General features: G+C 52.3%; 9 protein-coding genes across 9 annotated transcripts; 5 read left to right on the top strand and 4 right to left on the bottom strand.

Annotated features, from left to right (window-relative positions):
* The first annotated feature begins 4,089 nt into the window (after positions 1-4,089).
* LY79DRAFT_566368 (exosome complex exonuclease RRP43) lies at positions 4,090-5,567 on the top strand. Its single transcript, XM_060558815.1, has one exon. It carries the CDS (start codon positions 4,169-4,171, stop codon positions 5,186-5,188), a length of 1,020 nt encoding a protein of 339 aa, XP_060409884.1. The 5' UTR covers positions 4,090-4,168; the 3' UTR covers positions 5,189-5,567.
* A 48-nt stretch (positions 5,568-5,615) lies between these two features.
* On the top strand, positions 5,616-6,252 carry LY79DRAFT_524062 (uncharacterized protein; the record flags this gene model as incomplete). The annotated part of the gene is made up of 2 exons (XM_060555591.1): positions 5,616-5,934; positions 6,023-6,252. 2 exons carry the CDS (start codon positions 5,616-5,618, stop codon positions 6,250-6,252), a joined length of 549 nt encoding a protein of 182 aa, XP_060409883.1.
* A 706-nt stretch (positions 6,253-6,958) lies between these two features.
* Positions 6,959-9,008, top strand: LY79DRAFT_566360 (rab protein geranylgeranyltransferase component A). The gene is made up of 3 exons (XM_060558814.1): positions 6,959-7,117; positions 7,245-8,350; positions 8,546-9,008. The coding sequence occupies exons 1-3, from the start codon at positions 7,044-7,046 to the stop codon at positions 8,884-8,886; spliced, it is 1,521 nt and encodes a 506-aa protein (XP_060409882.1). The 5' UTR covers positions 6,959-7,043; the 3' UTR covers positions 8,887-9,008.
* Positions 9,009-9,332: 324 nt separating this feature from the next.
* Positions 9,333-11,572, bottom strand: LY79DRAFT_706569 (Rec8 like protein-domain-containing protein; the record flags this gene model as incomplete). Its single annotated transcript, XM_060565031.1, has 4 exons — positions 9,333-11,073; positions 11,126-11,404; positions 11,458-11,494; positions 11,554-11,572. The coding sequence occupies 4 exons, from the start codon at positions 11,570-11,572 to the stop codon at positions 9,333-9,335; spliced, it is 2,076 nt and encodes a 691-aa protein (XP_060409881.1).
* A 1,344-nt stretch (positions 11,573-12,916) lies between these two features.
* On the top strand, positions 12,917-14,983 carry LY79DRAFT_566358 (uncharacterized protein). Its single transcript, XM_060558813.1, has 2 exons — positions 12,917-13,337; positions 13,438-14,983. Exons 1-2 carry the CDS (start codon positions 13,246-13,248, stop codon positions 14,714-14,716), a joined length of 1,371 nt encoding a protein of 456 aa, XP_060409880.1. The 5' UTR covers positions 12,917-13,245; the 3' UTR covers positions 14,717-14,983.
* LY79DRAFT_566356 (uncharacterized protein) lies at positions 14,948-17,142 on the bottom strand. The gene has a single exon (XM_060558812.1). The coding sequence runs from the start codon at positions 16,746-16,748 to the stop codon at positions 15,246-15,248; it is 1,503 nt and encodes a 500-aa protein (XP_060409879.1). The 5' UTR covers positions 16,749-17,142; the 3' UTR covers positions 14,948-15,245.
* Positions 17,143-17,512: 370 nt separating this feature from the next.
* Positions 17,513-19,587, bottom strand: LY79DRAFT_566351 (Phospholipase/Carboxylesterase-domain-containing protein). Its single transcript, XM_060558811.1, has 4 exons — positions 18,749-19,587; positions 18,571-18,606; positions 18,086-18,483; positions 17,513-17,982 (listed from the first exon to the last, which is right to left on the bottom strand). Exons 1-4 carry the CDS (start codon positions 19,139-19,141, stop codon positions 17,898-17,900), a joined length of 912 nt encoding a protein of 303 aa, XP_060409878.1. The 5' UTR covers positions 19,142-19,587; the 3' UTR covers positions 17,513-17,897.
* A 1,089-nt stretch (positions 19,588-20,676) lies between these two features.
* LY79DRAFT_673037 (Extradiol ring-cleavage dioxygenase, class III enzyme, subunit B) lies at positions 20,677-21,724 on the top strand (the record flags this gene model as incomplete). The annotated part of the gene is made up of 2 exons (XM_060564118.1): positions 20,677-20,865; positions 20,945-21,724. The coding sequence occupies 2 exons, from the start codon at positions 20,677-20,679 to the stop codon at positions 21,722-21,724; spliced, it is 969 nt and encodes a 322-aa protein (XP_060409877.1).
* A 351-nt stretch (positions 21,725-22,075) lies between these two features.
* On the bottom strand, positions 22,076-25,489 carry LY79DRAFT_524175 (uncharacterized protein; the record flags this gene model as incomplete). Its single annotated transcript, XM_060555604.1, has 1 exon — positions 22,076-25,489. One exon carries the CDS (start codon positions 25,487-25,489, stop codon positions 22,076-22,078), a length of 3,414 nt encoding a protein of 1,137 aa, XP_060409876.1.
* Positions 25,490-26,030: the final 541 nt, after the last annotated feature.

Raw genomic sequence — 26,030 nt, 5'->3', positions numbered from 1 at the left:
AGCTAATAATACTACTATAACACTAATAATAATAACTTAGCCTAGGTACTACTAAAGGCTAAATAATCTTAATAGAACTTTAGAGATAATAAGTAATAAGGTTATTATATAGGAAAAAAGGTAATTCTTATACTTTATATTTATATATACTACTATTTAGTATATTTTCTTAGTAGAAGAGGACAAGGTCCTTTAGGGGAAAGCACTTATTATAGGACAAGTGCCTTATATAGTAGATAGATAGGTAGGACATAGGATTACCTTATTAGTATATATCTAGGTATATGCCTAGGGGTATATATCTTATTACCTATTTCCTCTTATAAGGAAAAGTAACCTTAATAGATAACCTATATAGATACCTAGCTTTTGTCTTATGCTATTTATTTAGCTTTTATTATTACTTGCCTTGTTTTACTACTCTACTGTTACACTTTACCTTTGCACTATATTACTTTATATTGCCTATTATAGCCTTACTTCTCCTGTTAGATCTACAATAGCTAGTAAGAAGGCTATATTAGTTATAGACTTCTTCTAATATAAGCACTAGATTAAATAAGTATAATTTATACTTATAAACTCTAGAGTAAGTATTTAATAGCTAGGATTAAAGGACTTTATTATTATAGTAGCTATTAAGTAGCACTTATTAAATAAAAGTAAGTTTATTAATAAGCTTCTTAAGTACTTTAAGCTTACTTTTCTTAGGGTTATTATATATAATATAGTAAAAGGTAGTATTTTACTACTTAGTAAAGTATATTTAAATAGCTTTAAGGCTCTTAAAGTAAGCTTTTATTTAGGCAACTATAGTAGTAAGGTCTTAGATATTTTACTACTAATTTAGGTAAAATAAAAGTAAAAGCTTTACCTTTAAGTATTAATAAAAAGGCTAATACTATTTAGTGTCTTTTAATACTAATTTTACTATAGTTATTATAAATAAGTTTAACTTAATATTAAGTATATTATATATTTTACTAGTATACTTAGATTTATTAGTAATAATCTTAGTTAAGGTACCTAATTACTAGGGAAAAGAATAGTTACTAGTAGTACTACTTTTAATTAGCAGTAGCTATCCTATACCTTAGAGTTCTATAGGATTAGTGTATAAGTAAGTAAAAGGTTTCTACTGTAATTAATAATAGGTAGAGAAGAATAATAGACTATTACTTTATTAAAATAGTCCTTATATTATATTATATAAAAAAAGTAGTAAATCTTATATAGATTAAGTCTACTATAGTAATACTAAGGTTTACTACTTTTACTACTATAACTTTTATACTTATTTATTAAGTTAGGCCTATATTATTACTAGTTATTACTTAAGGTTTATAAATATTACTAGGCTTTATTTAGTTATATAGGTAATAGGTTACTATTACTATTTTTACTTATACTACTTTAGGCTAATATAACTATATTAAATATTATTTAAGAAGCTATTATATATTTTAATAAGCCTATTAAATATTATTAACTTATATTATACTTTTTTAACTTCTTTATCTATTTATATATAAAACTTATTATTATTAATAATAGTAATAAGGTATAAGGTAATTTATTAATAGTCTTTAGGTATATAGATACTTTAATTAAGAAGAAAGTTATAAAAAATTAATAGTAGTGTTTTACTAGTAGTACTAAAGAAGGCTTTATCTTATCTATTAAAGTAATATTAAAAGTCCTTCTAAAGCTTATAACCTATAAGAGTATATTTAGCCTATTTAGCTATATAATAAGTAAAGTAAAAGTAAATAGTAAAAAGGTCTTACTTATTAAAAAGGATTTCTTAGCTATACTTCTTATAGTTAATATATTTTACTATAAAGGTAAGCACCTTAGGGTATAAGGTACTACTAGGTTAACTTATTATAAGGTTAGTTATTAAGGTTAATTAGTAGTAATTACTATATAACTTTTATAGTAGTAATTAAGTAGTAAGTTTTTTTTTTAATATAACTTATACTTATAAGTCTAGATAGTACTAGGTTAGTTTTATATATATAAAGTAAATAAAGATAGTTTTCTAAAGAAGTAAATATAAATATAAAAAAAAAAGTTAAGTAAAGTAGTAATTATTACTACTTAAGTGTCTCTTCTTAATAACGCTATAGTTAGTATAAAAGAGATTTTTACTTATTAAAGAGGTTCTAATAGTATAATAGACACTATAGTGTTTCTTATAGAGGTAAAGTAGCCTTAATAATACTTAACTTAGTTAGTAGTCTACTAGGTTATAGTAGGCTAAGTAAACTCCTATAATAGTAAGCCTTATTAATTACTAGTTATTAGTAATAATTAACTATTAATTAATATTAGTTTTTACTAGCTAATTAATAGGATCTTATATCTTATAATATTACAAAGGTTAAGAAAAGGTAGTTAAATTTATAGTTATTAATAGTTAACTAGTTAACAAGGTAAAGTAGGAGCATAAGTATAGTAGCACCCTTGCGTGTGGGCAAGAGTGGGGATTCTGCTGGTAGGTGGTGCGTCACGTGACCTACCGCCTCCAGCCGCATTACCCATATGCTAACAGATACAATGAGTATATATCGACTAAGTGCAGACTCGCAACACCCTTATCGATTATTCCGTACCATTTCTTATTAGGAGCGTTACTCGCCTACAATCATGAATACATTGAATCAACAACTCATAATACGACATAGATCAATAACAACTATTAGCCGGGACACGCCGAACGCTTTTAGCGCGTTACCGCAGATTAATATCAAGATTCAGCCACCCAATCACCATTGAATGATAGTTTTAATGGTCATGGTAGGCTGGAAGATTTAGGTGTATATATTTAATTACATGGCGAAGTATTGACTGAAATAAGGAGTAAAAACGGGTATAAGATAGGCATCCGGGTCTTGATAAAAGGGAAGCGACTTGGCAGCCGATGAGATTTGGGTGTTGAGCCTTCTGTTACCACAAGTATTGTCTTGGCCAAAATGCATCTTGCTGCTGGACACAACTATTGATATGCTTTCTGTCAACAGCTATCCTCTACTCTTGGTATGTTAAACCACAAATGTTTTTCTTGTATCGATGTACCTACCATATATATGGTTTCATGGCAGCATTTTCATCATCGCTTACTCGGGCCAACTACGTGGGCTGGTGCTTGTGACGAAGACGACACTGCAAATGACTTCTGTAGATAGCTTGTCAGAACCCATGGTGGTTATAACGTTGAAGCTGAGTATGGCTGGGAGCGGTTGAATTTGTAGCGATACAGACCAAGGCTCACATGCCATTTCTAGCCACATGGCCGGCAACGGCTTTTATTTTTTTATTGTTCCTGACGAGGGTGAAGAAAGAGACTGCAGCGGAAAGTGCGGTCAAGAGAGAGATTGTGAAGGGAAAATCAATGTGTCAGGTGTGGCAAGGAATGAAAGGGCGTAGTGTGAAAGTACAGACAGGAAATGGGTCGCAGGATGTGACAGGTTGTCAGATACCCTTTAATTAGGTAGATAATCACCCGCGAAGCCGGGTTTGACTCGGTTGCGGAGGATGGCATGAGGAGCCACCCAGGTATTATAGGACGCCTTTGCTGGTAGCAGGTATTAATTGCATCCCATATCGGCACTCCTGGAGACTTAAATCGGCATCAAATCACCACAAGTTGCTTCAATTACCCTAAATCGAAGCTCCGATAGGAGTGACCATGGGCACAGTCCAAAAACATTCCGCCAAGTACCCATACACCCTCTATCCCAAGAAATACAAAAGGGCGTTTGCATTGCGAAACCATCTCCAGGTGCACATGGAGGAACGTCCTTTTGCATGGACTATGTGGCAAGGTATTTGATAGGGCGAATGAGAGGAATAGTCATGAGCAGCTCCATTTAGGGGAGAAAAAGGTTCGCGTGCAAGGGCGACCTGCACATCGGCGGCCCGTGGGGTTGTGGCCGGAGCCGACAGATGGGTTGCCAAATTCGGTGTGTTATTACGTTGCCGGTGGTCACTCCCTTCACCGCCCGGCGGCTTTGACCCCACCGGAGCCACTAACGCCGACCTCCCGACTCGTCCCAAAATTTCCAGCTCTCACTTCATCCCACCTTGGTCCTGTCTCAAGCAAGCGACTCACGCCTCAATTGAGACAAAATTTGACCTTCACATTAACCAGACATACTCGACTGCTATGGCCTCTTCAAAGGGCCTTCCGCGCGACACGTTCGCAAAGCTCTCCCCCCACCCTTTCCTTCTCGCAAACCTTCAGCCCCCTGCGCCCGCCAACGCCGCGAGAAGCAACGGCCGCGCGCCCAACGAAGCCCGCATTCCCAACATCAACACCTCTAGCTTGACTCATGCCAACGGCAGCGCCGTAGTCCGAACCGGTGACACCACCGCCATCTGTGGCGTACGCGCCGAGACCATCCTCGCCTCCGACATCCCCAACTTCCGTACCGCCGCCAACATCGACGAGACCAAACCCAGCTCCGAGCTGAAAGACTACGACTTACTCGTCCCTAACATCGAGCTCGCCACCGGCTGCGCGCCGCAGTTCCTTCCTGGCGTACCTCCTACAAACCTCGCCCAGACTTTGAGCACGAGAGTGTACTCGCTGCTGCACTCTTCCAGACTCGTCGACCCCGAGGATCTGAGAATATGGTACACTCGTCCAGCCGAGGATGCTGAGGCCGAGGACGATGACGACATGATGGACGACGACGAGGAGAAGGCCGAGGGCGAAAGGGTCATCATGGCATACTGGGTCCTCTACATCGACATCTTCTTCATCTCTTTCGACGGCAACCCGTTCGACGTTGCCTGGGCCGCTATCCTTGCTGCGCTGCGAGATACAACCATCCCCATCGCCCGCTGGGACCCCGATCGCGAGATGGTCATCTGCTCACGCGACGAGCCCAAGCCCTTGACGCTGCACGGCTTCCCTGTCGCCTGCACGGCCGGCGTTTTCACAGGAAAGGAGACGGCGGATCGTCCCGCTGGTGGCAAGTTCTGGACACTGATCGACCCTGACAGGTTGGAGGAGAGTCTCTGCGAGGAGGAGGTTACGGCGGTGGTGGACAGAAGCGAGGGGGAGACCAAGCTGCTGTCGATATCGAAGCACGGAGGCACAGTGCTGCAGCCACAACTCATTCGGGAGTTCGTTGGTGTCGCAGAGCAGAGATGGGAGCAGTTTAGGAACGCCATGGCATGAAGATAATGATACCCACCAAGGAAGGAAAGACACAATTCAAAGAAAGTTTTGGAGGGGGGATAGTTGTTTCCTCTGGCATTTCTCCTTTTAGCACTGCAACCCAATCCCTGGATGGCAAACGGAGATCTCTTTCGTGAGCATTGGCCTGCCCGCCTTTGATTCATCAGGCCACACATGGTGCAAAAAGCGTGAGAAGACAGGCGCATACCTACATGAGCTCATCAACAACAATTCTCTTCTTTCAGACTGGCCAGCATGGGCCTCACCTCCCACACAACATTGCGTGGCACATTGCAAACACGAAACAGCCCACTTACAGCTTTCCTCGTCAACGATCCCTACTTCAGAGGCAAAAAAAAAAAAAAAAAAAAAAAAAAAAAAAAGGGGGAGAAATAAAAGGAGAAATAAAATCAATTGCCTCCTAACCATGGCCGCCATCAACGCTCGACTTGGAGAGGCTTCGAAGGAGGAGCTCTTCCAGATCCTCGTCGCCGTCTGCGGCCATGCGACAACCCGCAACCACGTCGAAGGCGTCCTCAACTACCTCGACGAGAAGAAGAGCCAGGAGGCCGAAGCCGTCGCAACCCGGCGCAGCAGTCGTTCGTCCACCCGCGCGTCGTCCGAGGTGTCTCAGGGCTCGAGCCAAGCGGCCAAGACCATCAAGCGTACCATCAAGCTATGCAGGATGTGCGAGAAGCCGTACGAGGAGAATAAGAACCTGAGCAAATCATGCTCCTACCACACAGGTCGGTCACAAAGAATATCCCATCAAGTTGTTTTTTTGGTGTTTCCGCTGGAATGGAGAAGTTCTGACAGAAGTCCCAATACCGATAGGTCGTTGGTTGATTGAGTGCGAGAAGGACGGCTTCATCTGGTTCGATCCCTTGGAGACGGCGGCCCACGAGTTCACGGCCAAGCCCAGCGCTCTGCGCATCCTCAGCTGCTGCAACGCCGAAAAGGATATGAGCAAAGGATGTGCCGTTGGCAAACATGTTGCTATGGCAGTAGAGCTACCGGATCAGACTAAGGAGGTCGGCACTGGAGAACCCGACTCCGACAACTGATGGGGTTTTCGTAATGCGATGAAGAGATGCGATGGTGATACCACAACGGCTTGTCGACGGCATGAACATATGCATCTAACCGCTCATGGCCAGGCGGCGTCTGATATATGATTACGGCTTAGCACTGCAAGAATAACGGGGAACGAGTGAGGTGAATATTGGGAGGGCAGTACAGTCCGCTTGCTTCGCCTCGGGTTGAGAAAGACTTGGCTGGGTATAGAACCATCAGCTACGACAAAGACCGTTTGACGTGCTCTCGGAACAATCGGATCAGCTTAGCAAACAGGGTTTCGTTGCATTTTCCATTCGGGAAACGAGGCACAGTTGCACAAATAGACAAGTCATAGTCATGTTGCTGTTGCTGGTGCTGCCGCTTCGCGGTCAAGATATGTATTCCACAATTCGAGCCACCTTTTCAGACTTGATTCCAAGGCAGTAGATACTAGGGAAATATTCCTTCTACCGCCCGGCGACGAGGAAGCCTAATGAAAGGCCCTCATGAACCACGAATCTACCGAATGTGACTCGCGGCTGGGTTACCGGGCGGATGGTGAAGAAAAGGAGGAGAGAAAAAGGCGCCGCGCTAGCGAGCGCTGAAATTTTTAGACGAAGCGCGGACAGTGTCGGATGCACAGTGTCCGTAGTGATGTTCGCACACATTAGCTTCCGTTGTCCCCACCGTGGACCCGATCGTCAATCTTCTCTCTTTTTCTAACCTCACCTGAAAGCTTCTTCGCAAATTTTCTCCTCGGTTTCCTCCTCCTTCTGAACCTTCCTTCTCCTCCATTGCCATGGAGTCGCTGGCCGAGCAGACGTGGGATGTCATACTCCACGGCACTGGCCTGCAGCAGTCGCTGCTAGCCTTGTAAGCTCTTTTTTCTACCCCTCTTCCTTGTATTGCATCTTTGCACTTCTCCCTCGACGTCCGGCATCGTTGTTTTCCCAGAAAAGCCTCGATCTGACTGACGCAGCCCTCTCCGGCCGTAAAAAAGAGCGCTCTCGCGGTCCGGAAAGCAAATCCTGCATCTCGACCCCAACGAATATTACGGCGGTCCCGAAGCTGCCTTTGGTCTGCAAGAGATCGAGGAATGGGCTGCAACGCATGCTGACGCTGACGACGTCGGCCCCGCGCGTGCTTTCTCGTCCGCGACCGTGAGCAAGCCCGAGGTCGCGGACGGCTCTGGGCCTTCGCTCTCCTTTCCGAGAGCCTACTCTCTCGCCCTCGCGCCGCAGATCATACACACCCGCTCCGAGCTGGTCAAGCAGCTGGTGTCCTCGCGTGCGTTTCGGCAGATCGAATTCCTCGCCGTGGGGTCTTTCTTCATCTATACCCCCTCCAGTGGATCCGAAGACGGGAGAGCCACAATCGTGCCGATCCCCTCGAGCCGTGAGGCCGTCTTCTCGACTACTGCCATCTCCGCGAAGGCGAAGCGGTCGCTTATGAAGTTCTTGAAGTTTGTCTTGGACTACAACTCGGAGGAGCAGCGAGGTACTTGGACTCCACACGCCGACAAGCCTCTGTCGGAGTTCTTGGCCTCAGACTTTAAGCTGGATGCTGCACTGCAGACCTACATCGTCACCTTGACGCTGAGCCTAGACGGGAGGATCTCAACCAAGGACGGCTTGGCGGCCATCCACAGGCACCTCTCGTCAATGGGTGCCTTTGGACCGGGTTTCGCGGCGGTGTATCCCAAATGGGGCGGCCTCTCTGAGATCGCGCAGGTCGGCTGCCGCGCATGTGCCGTTGGCGGCGCAGTCTACATGCTGGGCACTGGTGTGAGAGCCACACGCCCACTTGACGTGCAGGAAGACGGCGCCCGCTTCGAGGTCGACTTGACCAGCGATATTACGGTGAAATCCCGTGCGCTGGTTCGTGGCGCCGAAGATGTCGCCTCTGACAGCCAGCGTGTGAGCAGAACGATAGCTGTCGTCAACTCGCCGCTTTCGTCTCTCTTCGAGACTCGCGTCGAGGGAGCGCCCACGCCAGCCGTTGCTGTCATCGCCATCCCGGCAGGCTCCATCCAGGACGTCACCTTTCCATACCCCATCTACGTCTTTGCTCACTCGAGCGAGACGGGCGAATGCCCATCTGGACAGAGTAAGTTTGCCATGTTTTCCTCATTCCCATGTCTCTTCCTCTTGTACATGATGATTTCAGTAAAATTCTTATCTACATTGTCTGAGCCTTGCTTTGACGACAATTCCTCTGACAAACTGATGTACACCCTTCTTCTCACACTCTGACTGGCATCATTCGTCATTTTTCATATGACTGACTCTGTCATTGTTCCAGGCGTACTCTACTTCGTCACACCAAAGACTGCCAACTCGGCCGAAGCCTTGGAAAAGGCTTCGGCGTCCTTGTTGTCTGCTCTCGGCGATGGCGAGAGCCAACCACATGTCATCTACAAAGTGGCATACGAGCAAGCCAAGGCCGCTTCCTCAGCCTCTGAGGACGCCTCGGACGTTCTCCCAAGCCTACCGCTTGATCTTGCTTTTAGTGATACGGCTCTCGAGCCGGTGCGGCAGGCCTGGGCGAAAGTCGTGAGCCCTGTTGCAGACGATCCCGACACCCAGTACATGAAGTTCGAGGACCGGGAGGGCGTTGGCGACGAGGATGATGTCTACGAGTAGATGTTTTGGTAGCGTTTCACCTATATGTACGAAGTAATGAAGATGATGACTTGCCAATGGCAACAAACCCTTTCTTTTTCAAATGAGATGATGTCTTGTTGTGAATGTAGCTAATCTGCAAGGTCTGTAGTGTAGCAAGTCTAACTAGGCGCTCCCATCTTCCGGGAAATAGCAATTGTTGTCTTCTCAAATCCATTCCCAGTCCATTCTCGAAGAAAGAAATCGCCCGCCCAGTAACCTTGCAGAATTCGCTGCCTTGGAATCGCCGAATGTCAAACGCAGTCGTAATACCATGTCGAAGAAAAAGAATTCCACTCCGCAAATGTCAAAACGCTCTCTCGCCCCCGCCTCGCCTCTCCAGAAACCGCAAAGCAAAATACACCCGGATTTTCTTGGACTGATAAATGTCTTGCGGAGATGCTCCTTCAAAAACACGGCGCTCCCTCTTACTCTTCTTGGTTCTCGAGATGCGCCGTCATGTCGAGGCCGATCCGGATAGGGCCGAACGGTTGCATGTTGTCGACCTGCTGCTCGACAGAGATGGCGTTCTTCGTCGCAAGTGAAAGAACGTGGTGGAAGGCCTGGGCCGCGACGACGTGGTTCTGCTTCGCCGGCTCAATGAGCTCCTCAAACTCGACCCAACGCCGATTCTCCTTGTCGTCTCCCACCTTCACCTGGCCAGTCTTCTTGGCCTCCTCCTCTACCCATTGCAAGAACTCCTCGCTTGCTGTGTCCAGAGTGGACCGCATCCACTGCGAGTCGCTGTTGCCTTCCTGCTCGGCGTTGGCGGCGAAACCGGCGGGGTTTGAGTCCTCTGGTCTCGGGTTCTGCGAGCCGAGCTTATCAACGGAGGCTATGCCCCAGTCGCTTCCCGGCGCGCTATGAAGCGGCTCGAACGGAGGAATGCTGCTTCCGCGGATACTAGTAGACTTTTGGCGGTTGACCTGCTCATGACGCCGCGCACTGTGGCTGATGACCGAGGAGGCGCGGCCCACTGACGGTGTCCGGTTCCAGGGCATCATAGAGGACGATTGATGCTCATCCATGGGCTGCGCAGCCTCCATTCCCATCTCCGGCATTGTCTCTTCCCCAAACATCATGTCAAAGGCTCCTCCATCATCGTCCATAGAGCCACCTGGACGTGGTGTCTCGTCAACTCGCGGGCGCACGTTGCGGTCTTCGCTTCCACTACCCGCTTCGCCAAAAGCCTCGTTTGCTCTTCGCCGGCGTCCTTGGGGAGACGGTGTTTGCACGTCCTCTTGTGGCGCGCTGGGCGGGCCGTAGATTATGTCGCGAAGACCAGAGCCGGCGAAAATATCTGCAAGAGGGAAGTCGGTTCCAGGAATGCCTGTGCTCCGGCCTATGCCTCCGATTCCCTGGCCGAGAGTGAGGAAGTACGCATTACTTCGAGCTTGGCTTTGTGTGACCCCCTTCCGCTTACGGGTGGCTCTTTCCGCATTTTCAACATACTGCTCTTGCCAACTCTTGAGGACTGTGCGTGAGATCGTAGTACCCTCGTTGTCAAGTTTCATAACCCGTCGACGTTTCCTGGACGGAGCAGCTGCCTGATCACGCTGATCTCCTTTGGGTGACTCGGATAGTTGAAGGGCATCATCCTCTGGTTGGAAGATAGGGTCGCTGCCCATCATAGGCACATTGCCTTCGGAATCATGAACAATCGGCTGCTGATTAGGATTCGCCTCATTCTGGGGTAGCTCTTCGGCATAACCCATATTGGCTCTTTCAAGGGCTGGCAGCTCGAGGTCATCTTCATCCACAATGACAGCTCCATTTTCATCGATTTCCAGTTCCACGCCGCCGAAATTCTCAAGGTCATTCATCGCATCGAACGGGTCCGCATTCATGTCGAGTTCCAAATCCTCTCTGTTTCGAGGAAGGAACGTGTTTTGTGCGGAAGAGGAGCGTGCAAATGGGGATGGCAATGGGTAGTTGAAAGCCTCAAAGGACTGGGAGATATCGAGATGCAGAACCGAATTTTCTCGACCTCCAGTGAAATCGATGGGATCGGGGAAGGGACTGAGCTGCGACTGTGACTTGTTCTTCTCTCCCGATGAGGAGCGGCTTCCTGAAATGAAGCATGGATTACCGTCATCGTCAATGGTGAAATGCGGAATGACACTGGTAGGAATAAAGCCTGGGTCGTCGCCAAGTGTGATCTGGTCACGTCTATCTTCACAGTTAGCAGCACGCCCGAGAAGAGCCCAGATGGGAACTTTACCTTGCTCTTCCAGCGTTTGGGACGGTCTCATTGTTGGCGATGAGTCGGAAGAAGGTCTTCATCAAGGTCTGCACCTTCTCGGCGTCATTGAGCATGTAATTACACTTCGATGAGTAGACTCGTGAGACGCCGAAGAGTAGGTTGCTCTGAAGACGTAAAGAGATGGGGGCTCCAGGCTCGATTATCTTCTCGCAAGCCTTTCGAATGTCCACCTCCTCGATTGCTTTTCGGGATATCTTGCGTTTGCCGCCGCCGCGTGGGCCAACGGTCGCGACAACCCTGAAGATGAACATGAGCGTTGCTCACTTTTAAGAAATGGAGGCTCAACTAACCATATGGTGGCAACACCGAACTGGCGACTGTTGAGAACTGTCAAGATGTTAGAGATGCGCTGCATGGCCGTGAGCTTTCAAAGGGGTCCGACTAACTCTCATGGCTGTAAAACATGGTGATTACTGCCAAAGAGACAAGAGCCGGCTTGGCAAGTTTCGATGCGGGGGTGAAAACACTATACGTCCGGACAGGACGATTTGAGTGACTGAAGTGTTTTTGGAGGTGTCGAGTCGCGAGGGGTAGGATAAGGGTAAGGCGGGGAGGAAGGAGTTCGTCTGCCTGGTGCGTACGGCGGGTTGGAGGAGGAAGGTACTTCCCAATTTAGTCCGTCGAAGTTTCACCTCTTTCCAGTCGCTCGTTCTTTTTCTTCGTTCGTTTTCTTCTAGCACTGGGATTTCTAAATTGCTCAGTTGCGGGTTCTCCCCGAGGAACGTGCTAAATCTATCTTGAATACCTAGATTGTGATACATTCCTCAAAGGAAATGCCTCTTTTGCAGAATAACAGAACATGCTTGTATATAAGAAACGTGATGCTCAACGGTTTTTGAATTATTATAAATTTACTTCAATTTAAATCAGAAACAATAACTACAATCTTTAAACCAGTGCTAATCAACAGTGCTAAGCCTACGAAAGCGATTTGTCACATGCCCTTTAATTGACACAGCATCATGCAAATAGACAAGGTATCAACCAATGAATGATGCCACATTCTTTTAAGCAAGTGTATTTCGATACTAAGCAACTATGTGATTTATCACAGATACTCTATACTCAACACAACCCCATCTGTTGTTAGAAGATGCTATTATGGAGAACCTTGGTGTAAGGGAATAAGTGGGGTTTTCCTTAATAAGTGTATGTGTGGTGCAATGCTGGCACGAAGTGCCAACATTGGTTGATCTTTTGGGCATTTGCCTGAACGGTCTATGGACGGGCTTAGTACACCACCTAAGTTCCCTGACACTTGGTAATATGCAGCATCGGTTCTCTCGAGTCAGTATTGAGATCTCGGTGGTTTAGCAGACGTCTTGATTATGATTAATTATAGACCTATTTTAACATTATTGAATTAACTGCATAGGGGTCTCTGAAGGCAATTTCACAAATTATACTTGTTCATGTCCGTGGATGGGACAGAATATACAGCGCTTTAGTGTTCACAACACTGGGAAGCAACCTGTGGCATAATAGCACCAATAACTCGAAGGCGAGTCTCCGAGAAGTTTTGAAATATCTTATTGGGCACTAGATGATGTTGATCATACTATATGGTGCTGTCTCAAGTGATCGAACATCCGCCTCAGCATCTGGACATAACGATTGAGGTCAAAGTCGGCTGGGAAGCTGAGGTAAGCAATCCCATATGTTTCGACCCACAGTGTCCCGGGCGCACGGACATGCTGTCCAGGGCATGGGTAGGTACCTCCACGAAGCTAAGGATGCCCGGAGACCGGCAACCCAGATATTCCGCCGTTGCTGGGTCACGGCCTTTTCGCATCAGAAAATCATCGCCAATGGCGCTGCTATGTGGAATGCCATCTGACACGGTCAAAGGTATTTCTTTGTCCCTTCCCTCTGCGCGCCAAAGGCATAACAGCACTTCGGCGGCTACTACACAGACGCTCGTTTTCTCGACTTTTCTTTACTGCATCGTGCAGAAAATACAGTGCGATTGTGCGCGCCGTGTCCGATAGAAACATCCCGAACAAGCTTCTCCTCGACCTCCACCGGGCAGCTGGCTGTGTGTCCCCTCAAGGCAGCGGACTCCCAATACCGACGCCACAATGGCTCCTCTTATCCTCCACAACGTTCCCGACGAGGAACTATACATTGGCGATGATGGTGTCAAGAGGCCCTACGCCATGGTTTTCCCACAGTACGTTTTCTTCACGTCTCCTTTCCTCCGCGATTCGGAACCGAGGTCTATTCGCATCCATGCAAATGACATCCCTGCTGACCTCGACCTCTTTTTGTAGACAGGAAGGCCTTTCCGGCGTGAGAAATCGCCGCGGCGTCGCCGAGACAGGATCCTTTGGCAAATCGACGCGCCGATCGCGTTCACGGACAGGAACCCCCGCCGGCCGCCGCGAGAACCCGACGGTAGCGGCCGCCGACAAGATCTTTGGCGACTGGATCTCCTCTCATGCCACCAACAGCAATAACAATAACAACATGGCCGCCTCGACGAACACGGGCGCCGGCCCGAACTCTGCCGGCACCGGCGCCGCCCCGCAGCGCAAGACCTCGGGCCTCGCCCAGGCGCCCCTCCTGGCCTCCGCGGCCGACGACACGCCCGCGGCCGCCGAGCCCCGGGTCACCCGCCACGTTCCCACCGAGGTCATCCTACGCGGCTACCGGTCGCCGTCGCAGCAGTACGCCGCCATCTCGCACTACGAGCAGCTCGCCGGGCTCATCTGCGAGGACTACCCTCGCGAGCCGCCCCTCGAGCAGCGCCGCTACAAGTCAGAGCTGCGCGACCCTGCCTTCACCCGCCGCAGAGGCCTTACGGGTGAGGAGCGTGCAAAGGTCAACCGCGCCGATGGAGGCGACCACTGGGTCAAGGTCACGTTCGAGTCGGCGGATGCTGCCGACGCCGCGGTCTACGCCAGTCCCCAGCGTGTGTTGGGCTACCTTGTCTACGCCGAGCCGTACCACGGCCACCCTCCCGCTCGCGACGAGCCCATCCCAGACGTCGACTCCCTCGTCGCCGCCAATGAGGACTACGGCCGCTCGCAGTCCGTCCCGGCAGGCAGCTTTGGCAACCACAGAACGCCGCGCGGCAAGCACCACCGCACGGCCAGCAAGAGCGGCGGGGGCAACCCCTTCTCCCTCCCCAATCAGCGCTCCATGAGCGACCTCTCGCCGCCGACGTCCCTCACTTCCTCCAACACGATCGATACGGCCACCATCTCGAACATGACCAGCTCGTCGGCGACTGTCACCGAGTCGCAGCCGGCCCTGATGCAGGTCGAAGACAGCCTGTTCTGCCGGCGCATCCCCACGGCGCGCAGGGCCAAGCTCCTCCCCGCCGAGCAGGCGCTGCTGCCGCAGCAGAGCTACACCCAACGGCTCGTCAACATGGTGCCCTTTCTCAAGTGGTTCAGCGGCTCCATGATCGGCAACGAGGTCCCGCGCACCGACAACGGCGACTTTGACTGGAACCGCGCCAGCCTGTACTGGAAGATCATCTGGTGGCTGGACGCGACCTTTGGGCTGTTTGGGGGCGAGATCCTGAGCGCCGACAAGGACGACTAGGACAAAAAGAGCTTGTAACCCAGGCCTTTTGTTTCGTTTTGTAGTCAAGGGGGTTTTTTTTTCTGGGGATCGATCGGAATAGGCGTTTGGAGGGGAAAAGCGCTTTATTTTATTATGTCCGTACGAATACCACACGCATACTACTTCATTTTTCATAGACGCCGAGTGGGGGGCCGGCGGCGGTTGTTTAACATCAGACGCAGAAGTGTCGGGGACGCAGAAGAGAGCAAAGGAGAGAGAAAGAAAAAAAAAGGGGGGGGGAGGGGGGGGGTTCCTTTCATGAACGAATTGTAAGACTATGCAGCTCGAGCGCGCGTGAGCGCCGAGAGAGGAAAGGGAGGGAGATTTGTTGCGTCCCCTCGTCCATAGAAACGCCTCTAAATTGGGGTGGGTATAACAAAGACTAATCATGAATTTTCGCCGCCGCCGCCGTTGCTGAAACCAAAAAGAGACATCAAGAAAGACGGAGGGAAAAAAAACCCCCAAGAAAAGAGAAAGAAGGAAAGGAAGAGAAGAAAAAAACACAAAACTATGCGCCGTCCGCTTCTTCATTCACGCTCCACCGCCTCCCCGGCCTTCCCCTCTCCGCCGCCCCGTTCGCGGCGTCCGCGTCCTCCACGACCTCGGCGTCGCCGGGCTCGCCTCCGTGTACTCCCCCTTGTCCGCGCTGCGCTTCTTCCTCCCAGGGGCTCTTGAAGTCGGTCTGATCGTGCGTCTCGGCCTCCTCTTCCTCGCGAAGCACGTCGTGCCGCGTCTCCTCGGCCGCCCTGTCGCCCCCCCGCGCGTCCTCGCCCAGCCCGACGCCCAGGCTATCGAACGTGACGTCGGTAGCATGCCGCCTGATAGGCTGGGGCGAGAAGGGCCGCACGCCCCTGGACCTGTTGAAATTGGTTTCGGAGAAGATGCTGTCCGCGTCATTGTCGTCCCCCAGCCCCGACGATGCGGTGGCGTTGGCGGCGGCGGCGGCGGTGAGGCTCTGGTATCGGTCCGGGTCGCTCAGGAGGCTGTCGCCCCGATGGTGGCCCCCGTGGCGTGTGACATCCGACGCCGCATCCGCGAGGATGCTCTTGGGCGGCAGAATGCTGAACAGCTTCGCGGACTCGGCGGACCCGCCGGCGCTGGCGCCGAGCCCGGGGTACTCGCCGACCTCGTCGCTGGCGAACAAGTCGGCGCCCTTCTCCAGCAGCTCGTCCAGCCCTCCGCCAGACCAGCCCTTCCTCGCCAGCGACTCGAAAATGTCGACCTCGGCGCGGACAAGGCTGCACGAGGCCTCGAGGATGCGCCCGCTCGTGTCCTGACTCTCGCGCAGCAATGTCCTGGCGTGGTCCCCGTGTAGCGACGTCAGGCCGTCGAGCTTGGTCGTCAGGTCGACGAGGTGGGCCCTGAAGCTGCCGACATCGCGCCTGCGCTGCTTGTGGAGCTTCAGACCCTCCTTCTCGAGCCGCCTGATCTCGAGGTTCCGGGCCTTGACCTCGCGCAGGTAGGCCTCCTCCTCGTCCTCGACGCGCTGGCGCCACTTGTCGATCTCATGCAGCAGGGGCACCTCGAAGTCGCGGTAGACGGTCTCGGAGAGGATCTGCTGGTGGTTCGCGATGAGGTGGTGGACGCCTGAAGCGGATAGGAGCAGGTCGGCGGTGCAGGCGCCTTTGGCGCCGGCGGTGAAGCTGGCGGAGAGGGCGGCGCCGGTCTGGGAGGCGGACGAGAGGGACTCGGCGCGGGCCTCCTTGAGGCGGGCGCAGGACTCGAGGGCGGAGCCGAAGGCGGAGGCGGCGTTGGACAGCGAGGCGAGAGCGAGGCGGTAGGACTTTGCGGTCTGGATGAGGTCGGAGTAGGCGGCCTGGGAGAGCTCGAGGTCGGACTTGGTGAGGACGGCATGGAGGGGCCGCGGGGGCGGCGGGAGCGGGAGGTGATAGGAGGAGAGCGGGTTCGCGGTCGAGGCGAGAGAGTAGACTGGCGACGAGGGGACGGGGGGCAGCTGGGAGGGCGTCGGGGTGGAGGGCCGGTCGCCGCCGGGAGTGGTTACGGTCTCCATCGCTTCGGGTGCCGGCGTTATATTTCGTTTTCGTCCTTTTGAAGCAAGCTGAAAAGAAAAAAGAAAAGAAAAAAGGTGTCGCAGTGTTCGTGACGTGCCTTCAAAAGCTTGTTTATGGGGAGGGGGGTAACACGCTGCGAGGAGGGGGGTGTGGTTGTTGGCTCTGCTCGATGTGTTGCTACGCCGGGCGGAGCGTTTGTTTTGTTTACCGTGATATGTGCGCCAGACCGATCGGTATCATCTCAGCCCAGGAGAGTGACAAAAAGAAGAAAAAGAGGGAATAAGAAATGCGTAACCTGCGTACCGAGCCTGAGAGGGGGATGGAAAGTGAGATGGAGAGAAGAGAAGAAAAAAAAAAGGGAAAACGGTGGTCGGCGATGCTTTGGCGCAGAGTTGCGGCTTTGCTGCAGATGCGAGCTGCAGCTTGGGAAGGTTCCGGATGGCCACGGGCGGAAAGACTGGGCTTCGGGCTAGCTTGGACCTTGTCATGGGCCGGGGGGAGGGGGGTCATCAAGGGGCCCATGGCACTGGAAGGCCCTGTGATTCGGGGAGGCGACTACAGATGACCCTCCCAGCTGCATCCAGATGGACCCCCTAAGTGGGAGCTACAGCACTTCAGCAAGATAAGACCCTGGGCGAGGCAGCCACCCACATCGCTAGCGGCGCTGAACAACAGTAGCATTAGGTAAGCAGTGTGGGAGAAGCACGCAAGGACATCCCACCGATTGAGATGTTGCTCGATGCTTCCATACCTATTCAGAGATGACAGACAATGCCTGATACCAGGACTGCCGCTTATATATTTCTTAATTGGATTAGACTTGCCAGCCATCTTTGGAGGCTCTCACGACGGATGATGCTTTCCAATGAAACACTGCTAATGTTGCGTAAAACTACGATTGATATTTCTCTTTGGGGCGCACAGTAATCCTCTACCGACTACATGGCATGGAAAGCGACGTGGCTTCATGCTGATTGCTTGCAACGGATGCTGGCTTACGCATGTTCTTTATGGATGCCTTGCCGCCTGCTCGTCATGCAAAGCTTATATTCGAGAAATACCCCCCCCATTCTCGTCTGTCCAGGACTATCAATATCAGACCATCTGTTCCTGCGTGACGTTGGAACATTGACCGCGCCAGCCCGATCTCACTTCTGAGTTGGCGGCAGTCTCTCGCGCAGAAACGCCTCGACGTCGTCCAGCTCCTCGGGGCATGCGCCGTGAGGCATGCCGCTGGGATCCAAGAATCAGCACGCGTTGCCATCGAAGCCCGACCATAAGGGGATTGGATACAAAGAAGAGAAGGAGGGTGGAGGGGAGACGGATCTGAACTCACGGGTAAATTTTCCTCGTAATCTTGTAGCCCAGCTTGGTCAGCGCCTCGGCGCTCAGCGCGCCGAGCTCAGGGCGGACGAGGGGGTCGGCGTCGCCGTGGCCCAGGAAGAGGGGCGTGTCCTGGTTCGGCTTGTCGGCGGGCACGAGGCCGGCGAACTTGTTGCTCAAGGGCAGCCAGCACGACAGGCCGACGATGCCGGCGATGCGATGCGAGCACGTCAGGCCGGCGAAGATAGACAGGGCGCCGCCCTGGCTGAAGCCGCCGAGAACGATGCGGTCGGCGGGGATGCCCGCGTCGACCTCGGCTTGGATGAGGGACCGGAAGTACTGGGCCGAGGCGAGGATGCCGGGCTCGTCCTCGGACTCGCGGAGGCCCTCGACGGTGCCATCGAGCTTTTTCTGGAGCAGAGTCAGCGGGGACGACGACGGCGCCGCCGATAACTCTTGCTGGCGGCGGTGACGGTCAAAGATCGTGTTGCGACTTACAATGTCGAACCAGCCCGGCATGCGCATGCCCCAGTTCTATTGAAAGTTGTCAGCGTCCGCGTGATAAGAATTCGGTCGGTGCTCTCGTTATTCGTACGTATGCCTTGGAGAGAGAGAGGGGGGGGACGAGGTGAGACAGAACGGGGCGAAGGGGGGGTTGGAGTGAGGTAAGACTCACGCAGGTGATGGGGATCTGGGGCGCGTGAGGCAGGACGAACTTGACCTCGTCGAGCCTCTGCCTCCGCCTCCAGTTCTCGACGGCGCTCGCCCAGCCGTTGCCGGTGTCGCCGAGGCCGTGGGCGAAGATGACGGTGGCCGTGTGCTTGCCGGCGGCCGGGAACACAAGCGGGGCCGATCGGGCGAGAGACGACGACATGGCTGTGGAGAGAGGGAGAGATCCGGCGGCGGGGAGGAGTGCGGCGTCCGCGACGGCGGCGACGGGGGGCGGATGGGGGACAGGGTTGTCCGAGTGCAGCAGCGGATCTTGGTGCTGGCCGTCGGCGGCGGTGAGCGATTCGAGGTTTGCGAGGACGAAAAAGAGGGTTGCGAGATAGCTCCGCGGGATGAGCATTGGAATTGGATGCGAATTAGATGAATGGATGGGGTGAGATGGATGCCAGGGGAAGCGTAGCGAAAGCTCGGACGGCGGGGCGCCGGGAGCCGGGAGCCGAGTTGAGGGCTTTTGTTAGGTGCGTTTTTGGGGTTTTTCTTTTTCCTTTTCTCTCTGTCACCCCTGCCGATTGGGGGCCCTGAATATCTGGACCGGGCTCGGTACCGTGCCGTTATTCAGCCTGGCTTCTCGTCTGATCAAAATCGTCCTCCCTTTTCAGACGAAAAGAGTTAATAGAAGAGGAATATTATCGATCAGGGTTGAGGCGGAGAGAGGACGATGTCCTTGGATGTAGAATGGCAACTAAGGAGCAGGCCTCAGCGATCTTTGTCGAGTTGCACTGTAAGACAGTGGATATGGCGATACCTACCCAGGTAGATATGTTTGGGACTCAGAAGGGAATAGGCAGCTATTATGCAAAGTACTGTTCCGTCAGCTCCATATGTGTCACTCGTCCATGATTGCATCTCAGCTCCCACCAAGCATCTAAAATTGGCGTCTCTTTGTTTATGGCACACGGCATCGGCCTCGCCGGATCTGGGTCTTTGCATGCATCCAACCGTATGGGGGCGGAAACACGCCGCATCGTCTGCCTTCAAGGCTAAAATGCACCAGTGAGGGTCCCATCCTTCTCTCCCGACCTCCCATCCTCTCGTCACCCAAGATGCCTATCTACCTTATAAGTACCTAGTACCACGCGTCAAGACCCTAGGTTGAAGAGGAGAACGACCTCTCCGCTGCCTCATGTAATGGAATCCACTACGGACACTAAGCTCACAGCTGACCTGCACGAGCAATGCACTACACCAGGACCAGATCCGCACTGCCTACAGGCGCGCAAAAACGTACTCTCTGTCTACAGAATCAGCTTCTGGACCGTAAGGACCAACCGGAGTCAAACGACTCGAGTTCGATTTCCATTTCACCACTACCTTCTATAGATAACTGCAGATCGCGACCATGAAATGGATGTTGCACCATGAACAGCAGAGCAATCTACCCAAAATGCCTTCACCGCTGGTGGGAGAAACACGGCAACAGTGAGGCTCACAGACACTTGGTACCCGACCTAGCAAACAGCCTTTCATGATTCCCTTAGCAGTAGCAATTTCCCATGCGGATTCTGTCCCAAGGAGGCCTCCCCTCCACACGGAGCAAGAACTCCTGGTCATCTATCAGATTCGGAACCACGGCGGCGAGCCAGGCACTTAGCTCCTGTACATAGCCTAATGTTCGCTAAGGTGGTTGGTACCTTACGTTATATGGGACGCGGCGGACCCGGCCGCGCGCAACGAAAACAACCACCTACCGTGCCATCGCCCGCCGCCATCCCGCCCGCTCCGCGCCGATACCCCGAACCCCGGCCATCGGCTCTAGGCAATCCTCGAATCCTCGCATCCGCCCTCGTCCTCGCCCTCATAAAACAAACCAGATCGCCGGGCATCGAGCCCTATCATCTGAAGTTTCGAGCGTCAGCACATCCAGCTTTTCCCACTATGCCGCGCCTCACCCCTCTGTTCCTCCTCTCCCTCTTGGTGGCCCTCACGGCGTACCTTGTCTCGTCCGTCCTCCGATCGTTCCTCGCGACGGCCAGCGCCGCCATTGAGAACCACACATCTCATAACCCAGAGTCGGCCGCAATGAAGAGACCCAGGATGCCCGTCTACTTCTTCTCCCACGGCGGCGTAAGTATATCTCGTCTCCCCTTCCCCCCTCGAGCCATCTCCACCGCAATGTATCAGACACCAAAACTGTGCTCTCCAGCCCGACGTCATGTACAACACGTCCCACCCGGTCTACCCGGTCCTCCAACGCATCGGCGCCGAAATCACCTCCCTTCGACCCGCCGCTGTCGTCGTCTTCTCCGCCCACTGGCAGTCCCCCGTCCCGACTTCCGTCCTCGTCAATGCCGCCCCCTCCGCCCCCCTCATCTACGACTTCTCCGGGTTCCCCCCGCACTACTACGCCGCCACCTACCCCAATGTCGGCTCCCCGTCCCTCGCCGCCCGCGTCTGTGCCCTCCTCGTCGCCGACGGCGAAATCGCCTGCTCCCCCACGCACCGCGGCCTCGACCACGGCGTCTGGGCCGGCTTCCACGTCGCCTTCCACCCCGACGAGAACCCCCTCCGCGTCCCTCTCGTCCAGGTCTCCCTCCTTCGCGGCGAGGATCCAGACGCCCATTACCGCCTCGGCCGCGCCGTCTCCGCCCTCCGCGACGAGGGCGTCGTCGTCATCGGCGCCGGCATGTCCGTGCACAATCTCCATCACATGGGCAGCGGGCCCGAGCCGTTGCCCTACGCTGTCAGCTTCGACGATGCCCTCAAAGAGGCGGCCGAGGCCGGCGCCCACGAAAGGCAGCGAAAGATGTCTCAACTGTGCGGGCGACCCGACGCCAGACAGGCCCATCCATGGATGGACCATCTCATACCCGTTCATGTCGCCGCCGGCGCCGCAGGGGACGACCTCGGCAGGCAGCTGTGGACTATGAAGGAGGGCAGCTTCGCCTGGGCTCAGTACAGATTCGGGTCCGTTCCCAAAACTTGACATATACCGATTAAAAAAAAAGCTAAAAAAAAACCACGCCATCATTCTAAGAACAGCGTGAATTAATAATGAACTTTGTGCGACACATACACAACATCAAAACCGTACAGCTCACTACACTTCCTCCGTACGACAGCCATGTCCGCATGATCCATGTCTGAGGCGATAAGTATACGTGCGTCATGTATTATTAGGGGCCCGACCACGTCTGTTCCATTAACTCCATGCTTCTCTATGGTATTCTCCGCCTTTTCGACATAACTCATAAGTCAAACTCGTCGGCGTTACTGCGTGAAAAGCACTCTGCAAGCAGAAACAACCGTTTTCCGGCACAGGAGTTGATCATTAGTCTCAAAGAAACACTGTTGATTCATTACCCATGATAGAGACCTGGCGTCTGCTGCTCAAAAAGCTTTCGAGCATCTGCGTGCCTTCTCCCGTCTGAGGCTTCCTGTCTTGGTGGTTTGTTGCATCTGATCTGTCGGCAATGTCATGATCACTGGAGTTCCATAAGTGGTGGCGCATGGAACCGTCCTTCCTCCTAGGAGACCTTCCCTTTGAACCATTTGAATTTTCTTTGGTCTGTAAGGGACCGAATTGTTTCTTAAACGCCCTTGTAAGTCTAGGGCTAGATGCCGACGACTGGATTTCACTGTCTCCTCCATTGCGCCCAAACCTTGTGATAGGAGATCGGCTTTTTGGTCTTGGAGAAACCTCAACTGTCTGGAGTTTCGACATTGTGTCGAAGCTACGCATTTTTGAAGCCTCGCTGTTCCCCAACTTTATGGGAATATTGTTCCGAGAAGACCGAGGTCGTATTAGGGGCATTGAAGGAGTTGTGCGTAACGAGCTCCGTGGCGGAATTGTTGGAGGACCGTATACACCACGAAGGTGCTTGGTAACGCGCCCATCTGACCTGGGAGCTGCGTTCTCATCTCTTCTGGGAGTTATAAAGACTGGTGTCTTGGTGCCAATCTCAACTCTACTGGCAGACGATGCTTGACGAGGGTTGTGGCTCATCGTTCTGAGCGGCGTCTGTACTCTGGCTGTTGTAGGACATGTCGGCTTATACGACGTTGGAGACTGTGAGCCCTCAATTTCTGCGTTCTCGCGCACATGACCGTAGTTTCTAGGCATGCTTGGTTTCGAGTATCGAACTTCAGTTAAAGCCTGGGCCCTGGCGTTGACCAGATTGGCATCAGTCTTTGATGCGTTGGCGGAGAGCCACGTCTTCCACTCCACTGAGCTTGCATTTGATACTGCTCGATCAATTGGTGTTGTGGGCGTGTATGTTAGAGGCTCAAGTTGTGTGTCTCGGGCACTGGGGGTGTTGCGTTGGGAAGTCGTAAGGGCTCTTCTATCGGAACTGTGTTCGATGGCAGCTTCCGAGTATACGCCATTAAAAGAGGCTTCTTCGAGAAGCACAGGAGCCGCTCGATGACTGGGGTGTCGGGGGAAAATAACCGGCCCTGCTGGTTTATTGTTGAGCTGTGGTGTGGTTCGTGACGAGCGGAGCTCGTCGGAGTATATACTCTCAGAGTAGGCAAGACGTGGATCCTCTTCAGATAGACTTGGGCGACGTCTAGTAGGAATCAGCTCAAGATTGAGGCTCGAAATTGTTGGTGAACGTAGCCCGGTCGAAGCTTGGTTGCTTTCCTTGATTGATGCTTGTAATGCCTTACGGTAAGGACTTTTTGTCCGAAATAGCTGACACGTTGGACTGCCAAAGAAGGCAGAACTGCGAGTTGACAAGGTCCTCGGGGCCAACGCGATGTCCTCGCTGTGCCTTGTGGATGTCCTTGAGGGTGGGGATCCATGTCCATCACCAGCAACAGGTCTTGGATGGGCTTTCTGAGAAGCAAGGGTCGCCTCCGACTCAGATCGCTGGCGATGGTGAGCCGCTGTTCCCGACAATGATTTTGCTTCATTCGGAAGAGAGTTGGTGATTTCGATACCAAAACCTATTTGTGACGCCTCCAATGAACTGTCTTGAAATACGTCGTCATCTTGTAAGATGCATCTGATAGTCGGCGGTTTCTGTTCCCCAACTTCTATGATGCTTTGTTCGTTGTAGAGTTTTGGTAGTTGGTTTGACCTATGCCTTTCCAAGTCCCAGTCCCAGCCACTACTTTGTTGCAGTCCTTTCTTCTTATGGTGGTCCTGTTTGATATCGTGGAAGCGGTCGATGAGTGCCGGATAGGCTCTGGATTTGTCCGTTGATGTCTCAGAACGGGCTGGGTCTCCCGAGGGAGAGAGTGATGGTGGTGACAACTCGTAAGGATTGCGGTCACCTATGCCTGGTCGCCTAAAAGAAGAGGACGAATAGTGGGGACCATTCTCTTTGATGATGGACAGCCGTTGTTTATCACGCTCGCCACCCCATGTACTTTGACTGTCGAGGGTACACGTTCCTGAGCTTGTCCAACTGGTCACACGCGACTTTTCGTTTGACACCTTTCTCTCGCTTCTGATGCTCTCTATGCTTCCTTGGCGGGAACGAAGCCTGCGGGATGAGCATGCGTTGTGCAATGAAGGTACACGGGAGGGGACCTGTGAGATGGAGCACTCATCCGTTAGAACTGGATCGATGATATCCATATATGGATCATCTTGCTCTGACTCCATGCCGTCTTCGTTTCCAACAACATTTGCCGCCTCGTTTTCGTTTGCCACAGTAGTCGATTTATCTTTCTTGCGGCGCCCGAATATCTCCTTCAGCTTCGCTTTTAGGCTATTGGAGACCTTCCGTGCCCTCTTCCGCAGAGAGGCGTCCTTGCTGATGGTTAGGGGGTTTGCGGTATCCGCGAGATGGGCATCGGGACCGGACTCTCTCATGGATTTGCGCAGACCTAGGGAACTCTGGCTCTTCTTTGTTCGTGGGAAGAATATAGAGGACCGTGGCTTCAGCTTTTGCTGGTCTTCAATGTTTCTGCGGAAAGTCTCTTCGGCATCATGGACCGCCAAATCGTTCAGTTTTCGACTGCTGGTTCGAGCATCACTCGCGGTGGCTCGCAGCTTGAGGAAGCTGGCTGATTTCGGAGCGCGTAGTCCCACCGACTCGGTTGGAGATTTGTTTACCTTCGTATCTTTCACGAACAGTTGCTGTAACGAGGGATCTCTGTTCACTTGCTTCGGAGAATCGTTGAAGGAGTATGTAGTTGCTGGAGTGTGGTTCAACGGGGCAAACATCGATCGCGACTTGCGTAGGTGTCGATACGATGCTGGAGGAGGCGCGCACTCGTCCGCTGGTCCAAATGAGTCGACTGGTGGCAATGAGTTAACGTAGTTGGTGGTATAAGTGCTCACGGAAGAGCGTCCGACCTTGCCAGACGACTGGGTCTGAGGTCGATTTCCGACATCCTTGAGTATGTTTCGACGTCGAATGGTGTCTGCATCCGAGGAGGCGTCGTTCTCCTGACTTTGAGGCCTCTTTGAACGAGAGCCTTGCCCGACGAAGCGGACGCTTTGCTGGCGACGTATACCATTCTCTTCGAAGTCATGCTGGAAACGGTCGTCACCCGTGGGGTCCTCTGGCCAGGATTCCATACGGCTAGAGCGGCTGTGGTTGCGAGAAAGCCAAGGTCTTATTTCTGGGTCGGAAGCAAGGCCTACGCGGCAGAAGGATAAGGTAGCAGCAATGTGAGCGTCTCTTTCGGCAATGACTGGATCAATATGCTCCAACCTTTGGACAGCAGAGCGAAAGGAGGCTGTGGACTTGCTTCGGGTCAGCGTCGACCCCGACTTAGTACTGTTGCGTCGCCGCATAGAGGTGCAAGGGATGGTAGAGGGGCTTTAGGCAACCGGAACAAGACCGACTTTGCGGCGACCTAGGTATAAAGTAGGGGGCTAGAGAGATTTAACTGAAGCTGGTGGTAGTCTACTTCCGAGATCCGGGCTAGTGCTAACCAAAAGCAAGCTGTGGGAGCTCGAAGAAGTGCCGCGCAAATTGAGAAATGATGAGCTGTGAAGGACGAGATGGATTACATGGAGGAGGACGAGGAAGGCGACCGCGCTTTAGCAGAGCCGCGAGGAAACGAGCAGCCGCCGTTGAGGTCCATGATCGCTCCTTCTCGGGGGCTGTGTGAACTCTGTAAGATGGGGAACGGAAGGCACGTCTGGATCTAGGGGAGGCAGTAAGCAGAAGGATCCATGATCAATACCTGGTTTGGGCAGGCATGAGGTGGCGTCGGCAGGATCCAGCTGTTGTTATTCCTTGATGGGAGGGAAACGCATTCCAGCTGCAAAGTGTAAATCAACTTCGAGATTGAGGACCGCCCGCGTATTTGAAACACAATGCCTTGACCAA

Source organism: Colletotrichum navitas (genome assembly GCF_030913465.1).
Source record: "Colletotrichum navitas strain CBS 125086 chromosome Unknown LY79scaffold_77, whole genome shotgun sequence".
NCBI classification, from domain to species: domain Eukaryota; kingdom Fungi; phylum Ascomycota; class Sordariomycetes; order Glomerellales; family Glomerellaceae; genus Colletotrichum; species Colletotrichum navitas.
This window is presented reverse-complemented; position numbering and strand designations above follow the sequence as displayed.